Consider the following 8,484-nt stretch of genomic DNA (forward strand, 5'->3'; position numbering starts at 1 on the left):
CATTATCTTAAGTGAAATATCTCAGAAATGGGAAAACAAATACCGTATGTTCTCATTTATAAGGGGGAGCTAAACGAGGGTATATATGGTCATAAAGTGGTATAATGGACATTGAAATCTAAGAAGGGAAAAGTGTGGGAGGAGTGTAATGAATGAAAATCTACCTATCAGGTACAACATACACTATTCTGGTGATGGGTACACTAAAAGCCCTGACTTCAGCATGATATAATTCATCCATGTAACAAAAAACACTTGTACCTCCTAAATCTATTGAAATTAAAAAAAAAAATGCGTAAGGACCTGAACAGATATTTTCTCAAACTAAGACATACAAATGATCAAGAGATAGATGAAAAAATTTTCAACTTCTCTAATCATCAGGGAAATACAAATTTAAACCACAATGAGATATTATTGTGTACCTCCTAAAATGGCTATTACTAAAGATAATGAGTGTTAGAGAGGCTGTAGAGACAAAGGAACCCTGATACACTGGTGGTAGAAGAGTAAATACAGTCATTTTGGAAAAAATAAGGGAGGCTCCTCAAAATATTAAGAATAGAATTACCATATGATTCAGGAATCTCACTTCTGGGTAAATATCCAAAGGATATAAAATCACTATCTCTAAGAGATATCTGCACTCCCATGTTCATTGCAGCATTATTGACAATAGCCAAGATGTGGAAACAATCAAAGTGTCCATCAATGGATGAATGAATAAAGAAAATGTGTTATATATACACAATGAAATATTTTACACTTTGACAACGTAGAAAATTCTGTCATTTGCAACAACGTGGTTGAACCAGGACATTACGTTAAGTGAAATAAGTCAGGCACAGAAAGACAAATACTGCATGATCTCATTCACATGTGGGAGCCAAAAAAGCCAAACTCATTGAAGCAGGGAAGAGAATGGTGGTTACCAGGGGTTGGGGGAATGCTGGGATATGGGGAAAGGAGAGATGTTGGTCAAAGGGGACAAAGTTTCAGTTAGACAGGAGCAATAAGATTTAGAGATCTATTGCACAATATGGTGAGCCATAGTTAATAATAACACATTGTATATTTAAAAATTACTAAACAAGTAGGTTTTTAAAGTTCTTGCCACAAAGAGGGTAGGTATGTGAGGTGATGAATACATTAATAAGCTTGATTTACTCTGTGTATAGTGTTTACATATATCAAATTTTACACCATAAATACATACAATTGTCAAGTAAAAATTTTTAAATTACCAAAACTCGAGATTATACACATACATTCTTACACACACACATATGAATATGCTTGGCAAATTTCAAGAAAAAACTTTTTTCCTGGTGGTTACTTTTGAAGATAAGATTGAATATATGAGTTGAGAGGAAGTCTCAAATTTTCAATATTTTCTTGTGCTGATGCATGTGTTATTTACACAATAAATTTTAAAAGAGTCCTATTCACCAAAATCCCTATAAATTCCATGAGGTTTGTTCATTCTTCATTTCATTTGCGTGCTAGGTATTGGAGATGCAAAGACATGTGAAGGATAACCTCTTATTTCAAGATATTCATTTAATAAGGACCACAGTCCAAAGGCACACGAGTATAAGGTCTCTAATGTTAAGTTAAACATAATTAGAATAATTGGAGGACAATAGAAAAAGGGCTAAGGACATTCAGAGATTACTTTGTAATGGAGAGGCCAGGAGAGTCTTCATGGAGATTAAAGTAGTTGAGAAACACTTTAAAGAACTGAAATGATAGAAACAAATAGAGAACGATAGATGGGAATCCCAAAGACAGGAAATATGGGCTAAGGCACAAGAGTATAGTGAAGATTATGATGATGCAATTCAAGGAATTATTTTCCCTTCAGCATGAGAACTCTCTAGTTCTGTTCCTTAGAAGCCAGGTTAAGAGAGTTTTAACTGTGTTGCCAGGCGACATTGTTTACGATAACAATCTTCTTTGATTGGTGAGTTGTATCTGGACTAGGAAGAACTGTAGAGGATCTACAAATACCTGATGGGGAGCCATTGAAATAGACTTTCCTGAGTACCTTGACTCTTGTAACTGAGAGGTTCCTTGCAGGAAATCTGGAAGCAGTGCCTATGGAATTTTTATAAGAGACATTGGCTTATGAGACTTTTAAACTGGGGTAATTCAGCACCTGTCCTATGCGACTCTCTTTACCTTGAACCTGAGCTACCACCTGGGTGGCCAAAGAGGGCTGTGTGGGCTGCTGCCTAGGCAGCTGAGGACTTCTTCCACAGAAGGGGAACCCCCGATGCTGCTCTTCTGGAAGGATGTATTTATATCCTACATGTATGTCAAGTGTGGCCATCTGAATGTTTAAGTAACCCGAAGAAGTTCCGCTGTACCCCTGATCGGTATTGGCAGATGGGTTTAAGGAATGTCAAAGCATTTTAGCTGTAGTGGAGACATATCAATGGAAGCGTAAAATCTAGAACACAAGAGACAGACTTTAGTCTAATCATGAAAGATTTAAATGTCAGATTGTGGAAAATAGATTGTAATCTAAGTTTTGGAAGCAAGTAGGACCCTGATAGCTTTCGAATAGAGACATAATATGGTTAATTTTTTTCAAATCAGCTTATCAGACAAGTAATATGGTTCATAATATATGTTGGAAGAAAGATCAGAGATTGGTTTAGTGAAAGGTGATGTAGAACCTACCTAGATGGCTGAAGAATTGATAACAGTACTAGCAAGTACTGATAAAAGAGGACTAATTTCTGAAAGACTGAGGGCAGAGCAGTAGCCAGAGACTAGGGGGAGACCGAGCCTGACATCTAGTGGAGAGATCTGATTTTCAGCTATTGCAATTTACCTCATCATTTCCTGTTTCCTGCCTGAACCCCCAGGCATTATTGAACTCAAGTTTAAATTCCTATAATTTGTAAAGGCCACTCAAGATGGTCTGATAAAAAATCCAAGTACATTGAGGTAGTTATTAGAGTAGTAATTTAAAAAAGAAGAAATGTTTGGGCTTTTTTTAAAAAATAAAACATTCATCTTTTCTCCTTGGGACCAAAAAAGAAAAGTGACTTAAACACTGAAAAATAAAGTTGAGAAAATTAATTTTCAGCACTTCTTTTCCTAAATAATATGATGGCATTTTCCATAGGGACTATTATTGGTTATACAAACACAGAAATACACACAAATATTCAACCATTTTTCCACCTTTTATTCCTTCTTGGAATTTCCATTCTCATTTCTTTTATTTCTCTCTTTTTTTAAATCTTATTTCTGTATACATTACACTGTCTGCTTCCCTGTTTTTCTTCTCCACTGACAAGCCTCCCTTTTTCATGCTTGCACTCCTAGTATTCGAATGGTTTAAAACATTAAGACGGTACAATATTCACTTTTCCAAATAAATACATATTTTAAAACTCCTTTAATCTCTGGCTATGAAAGAGCTAAAAAAAATTCTCAAAATACAGAAAATGCCCTTGAAGTGTTAGGAATGATGACACAGTCTTTTCAGGTTTTCAGTAAACATACACCATAAAATGAAAAAGAGCAAAGAAAAACATTCACTTAAAAGTACTATCTTGTTTCTAAATTCCTTGAAGTGTCCCCGGTCTTTTCTTGAATGGTTTTTTTCCTCCTACATCTATATATGTTGGAACAAGTAAAATGTACGTACAAATGTCTTGTGAACTTGAAACACGTTTGGTACTAGAAAAGCACTGAAATTCTTTCTCTCAAATCAACCAGTAGTAAAAATATAAAGCATATTTTTAAACTCATTCTTTCTCAGAAGAAAAAGTCTAATAGGTAAAGGAAATAGAGAGAAGAAATAGAGGTGCATGATATTAACCCAAACAAAGGTAGCTAACTGGTCATAGTCCTAATCATAACCCAAGGGTGAAGGACAGCTTCCTGCCTTTCATTAACAATTTTTTTTTAAAAAGGCATTTATTCTTTCTGTCTCTTTAGGAAATCAACTTATAACAATAACAGCCCATGTGTGTACTTAGACCAGATGCTATTTCACTCAGGTGCTAAAACTATACACTTTGCTAACTGTAAGGTTTTTTCAAAAATAATTCTCATCCAAAATAAAAAGTGGTACAACTCTTTTGCTTTTGAGAACACTCGTTTCTTCCCTAGGGTTAGCAAGCTATAAAGAATCCCGAGGCACAAGTCAAAAAGACTATAAAAAGAGACTTGAAAGTTTCAAAGAAAAAAAAACCCTAAGCACTAAATAAGCTCAAGAAGCTTAACTACTTGAAGTGTCTGAGTCTGAATTTCAGCGTCAACAAGACAGCAGTGGAGGAGTGTTTGAAGATGCGCTGTGTGCTGCCTCCTTTAAATCAAGAGCATCTAAGTGGCCAAATGGGCAAGGGATTTCAGAGTAGTAGGTAAGGAGGAAACTGGAGTGCTACCGGCTTTGTTGTTGTTAATAGAGTTCATTTACAGGGATGATACCACTAGGAGCCTCTACCCCTTGACAACGGTATGAACCTTAGCATGAAACGTAAGCCTCATTATCCTTAAGTGTAAAATGGAGCTTGTATTCGTTTTCTATTGCTGCTGTAAAAAATTACCACAACCTTAGTGGTTTAAAACAACAAAAATGTATTATTTTAAAGTTCTCGAAATCAGAAGTCTGAAACTGGTTTTACTGAGCTAAAATCAAATTGTCAGCAGGACTGCATTCCTTCTGGAAGCTCTAGGGGAGAATCCTTCTGCATTCCTTCTGGAAGGAGAAGCTCTAGGGGAGAATCCATTTCTTTGCCTTTTCTGGCTCCTAGAGGCTGCCTGAATTCCTTGGCTTGTATCCCCCCTCCATCTGCAAAGCCAGCAATGGCCAGTCGAGTCTTTCTCACATCTCGTTCTCGCTGACTCTCCTGCCTCCCTCTTTCACTTTTAAGGACCCCTACGATTATGGTGGGCACCGGGATAATCCAGGATATTCTCCCCATCTCCAGATCACCTGATTAGCTGCCTTAATTCCACCTGTAGCCTCAATTCCTCCTCACCATGTAGCATAACATATTCACAGGTTCCGGGTGTTAGGACATGGACATCATTGGGGGCCATTATTTTGTCCAACATAGACATCGTAAGGTTCTTGTGAAAACTAAATAACAATATAATGTGCAAAATGTGTACGCACTGCCCATAGAAAGCACACAGTAAATATTATGCATATAAAGAAACTTATAGGAAAGGTGGATATGAGTCACTAAATCTAACTTAACTAATCAAATCCAAAGTACACAAGGATGCATATAATGGCTGGATTTTCTTTTTAGGTACTTAACCGAGCAATCCTATTTATGCCCATTGTATTCTGAATCATTCCCATTTATAACACATTCGTAATTCAGTTTCAGTCATTTTATAGATTGAGAGCACCCACCACACATAGGCTTTCATGAGATCACTGTTTCAGCAGTGACAATCAGAGTGTGCTAAGAGACATTGTTAACTTGCTAGAGTTGGCACAAAGACACAGTTATTAAGCAAGCAGGACACGTCTCCCAAGAGAAGTCACAGACATAGAACATCAAGTAGGAACCTCTAAAGAGAGCACTGGGAGCTCCACTGCTTTCCATTATGCTCTATTCAGTTCTGAGATCTAAATTGCTGCTGATTTTTCATCTTTTAATCACTTCACAGAGGTTAAGTGTCCTTGGGAGGCACTACAGAGGGTTGCACATATCTCATCTCATTGATTCGAAATTAATTTGATCTTTTAACTCCCGGCTACTGAGTTTCCTGGGCTGCTAAAAAAAAAAAAAAAATCATCTTACGGTGAATTTTTCTTTTTCACAAATAAAACCTGAACTGTAGAATCTGTAGTTTTTGGCAAAATTACATTTAATGCTTATTTCCACTCGAATAGAAATATAAAACTTTGACCGTATATAAGACTTTTTCACAATAATAAAAAACATACAAAGTAATATATGTAGAAATTAATTTGGTTTAATATAAGGACTTTGTCTGACACTATTCAAGATATAAGTATACGCTTTTAAAGGGTATCAACTGTTGCTCGTGCTACCTTTTTCCCTGGAGACCATGAGTATTAATTTTTAAAAATTTATTTAGAAGAGTTAATTCTCACAGGATGGATGAGTTACCTTCTTCAAATCTACCTAATCAATAATAAAATAATAGAGTTAATGTTTTATTAAAGTTGAAAAAGGTCACAAGTATTACCTTTGTTATCTAATTTTTTAAAAATTTCAACTAACACTGGAACTCATAAATGTTGCTAGTCAGTATTTTGGTGTTCAAATAATAGATCTATGAATTTGATGGTTATAACAAGTGTTTACAGTCTTGAGAAAATGTTATGGGTTTAGACTGACTATGTAAAATAAAAAAATACTGTCAATTGTATAAACTTGAAAATATTAAATTCTATATTTATAATTCCTATAAGTCAAAAACTAGAAAAAATTAAATGAAATAGGAATAAATTTCACAGTCAGAATAATGATAATTATCTTTTTTGCTTCCTTGTAAACTTGAAATGAGAATTCTCCCAGTGAAAATGAAGTATTAATTTATCCCATTAAGGAAAGTAAGACTCTAGGAAGGGACTAGAAGATCTGCCAGAAACGAGGGACCTGATAGTTGGTGGCCATGTAACTTCTCTGAGCTTTTGTCTTCATTCCTCTAAAAGTATTTCAATGTATTCAAAGCTCTAAGAGTTAATAAAGATCCTCATTTTACAAAGGAAAAATCTTTGAGACCTACAGAATTGAAATGAGTTCAAATGGACAAAGCAGGATTTACACATCTATGTTCTTTCCCTTCCAAACACTGTGCATGAGATTCCCAACGTCCCTACCAACCCTGAAATGCTCCACTTTTTATATCTGGGGTAAGTAAGTACCACGGAAAACAGTGACAGGTGAATGAGACCCTCAAAGTATTCCCCACTCACTTGGTATATTGCGGAGCGGAGGCGGAGGCACATTGTTAATAGCTATCATGTGAGACAAAATAGCCACTGGAAGAGAAGACATAGGCATCTTGACGGCTTAACGGTGGCTGTTCAGAGGCTAGTGGAAAAGCAAATGATCGCCCTTTTCCTTGAGGTCATAAATCAGAACCTTCAAGGAAGTCTTTGATAGGTTGAGTCCTATGGAATCTTCTTAGTCACAGATCTTATCCATTGTTTGTGTAATGTTTCCAAGAGTGATGTCTAGACCAGGAAGAACTATGCTGTATCCCAGTCCAGAGATATTCATGAGAGGAACTTTGTGAACTACAGGGTAGGAAGGAAGGGGGAAAAGGTAATATACAAGGTGATATAGTAGAATCAACAGCACTCATTAGTCCAGATTAGATGAAAAGAATTCACTTTATTGGTCCATAGCTCAGAGCCCTTTTCCTGGCTACCAAATGTTTCCATTGGGTATCACAAACTCTTTTTATAGCAGCAACAGGAAAAGGATATTTATACTGCTCTCCATGGCTACAAACATATGGTAAAATATCCCTTCTAATTATCATATACCAATAAACTCACCCCTGCTTACATTTAACTATATTCTGCTGGAGTGTGGTATATGTTTTTGGTTATTTTCTACCACTCCACGATAATTAAGGCTAGTTACAGTGGCTAGGGTTTAGAATCCTAATTAGTGTGTCTTTTAATTCTATGTATCATCTTTCAAGGCCTTTAAAAATATTTTCCTGCTGTCATAACTATAAAAGGTTATATAGAAAAGAATTGTGGCTGTCTGACACCTGAGCCAGACTAGTAGAGTGTTCATCACTTATAGACCAACTTCATCTAGAAAATATTAATAACTGGAATGGAAAATATTCATTATATTACAAAAGTAGCAATTTTTCTTGCAACCATTCCTATTAAATTGTACCTGCACAATAAACTTACTATAGCATAACTTCTCAATTGAATATTTCCTGTCCCCAGTTTTACTAACTCTGGACTCAGCGTAGTCTCAAATTCATTGAATTCTCATCATTGTGCTTCAACTTGTCTTCCTTCTACACTAGCCAGCTACCTTCACCTGTGTGGCTCACATCTCAGAATGGCACATTTTCATTCCGACTGTCCTCCCTTGGTAATCCCTACTGCCTTTATTCCACAGGCTATCCAGATACATTCTCTGCCCATTCTCACATTTAACAGTGAAAGAACCAAGGGCTTGCATTTTTCACGGGTGCTAAGGAAATGGAGCTATGAATGTTGGGTTTTTTCTGACAAACAATTTTGATCAAACAAAGATAAAAAAGGATGTTTTTCTAAGACCCTAAGTTTATACTGATCAATTTCCTCTCTGATTCCAATTGTGTCAGTTCTTTTATTTGTATTATTTTCTAGTTATTTTCCCTTCTTTTCTATATTTTCACCTTTTCTTTTCTCTTTTCTGTATTTATATAATGAACTTTATACACTAAAAGCTACATAATATCATAGTAATTTCACATCAAACTGGACCTTGCTTGAAAAAAATCTGAAAAAAAAGAAAA

General features: G+C 35.7%; 1 protein-coding gene across 1 annotated transcript in view; it reads right to left on the bottom strand.

Annotated features, from left to right (window-relative positions):
* The window catches only part of CNBD1 (cyclic nucleotide binding domain containing 1), a 359,205-nt gene extending 352,192 nt beyond the window's left edge, over nucleotides 1-7,013 (bottom strand). The window contains exon 1 of the mRNA XM_012643546.1: nucleotides 6,926-7,013. Coding sequence (XP_012499000.1) covers nucleotides 6,926-7,013 — 88 coding nt within the window. The remainder of the gene's footprint in view (nucleotides 1-6,925) is intronic.
* Between the last annotated feature and the right edge of the window lie 1,471 nt (nucleotides 7,014-8,484).

Source organism: Propithecus coquereli, unplaced genomic scaffold (assembly GCF_000956105.1).
Source record: "Propithecus coquereli isolate 6110/MARCELLA unplaced genomic scaffold, Pcoq_1.0 Scaffold2, whole genome shotgun sequence".
NCBI lineage: Eukaryota > Metazoa > Chordata > Mammalia > Primates > Indriidae > Propithecus > Propithecus coquereli.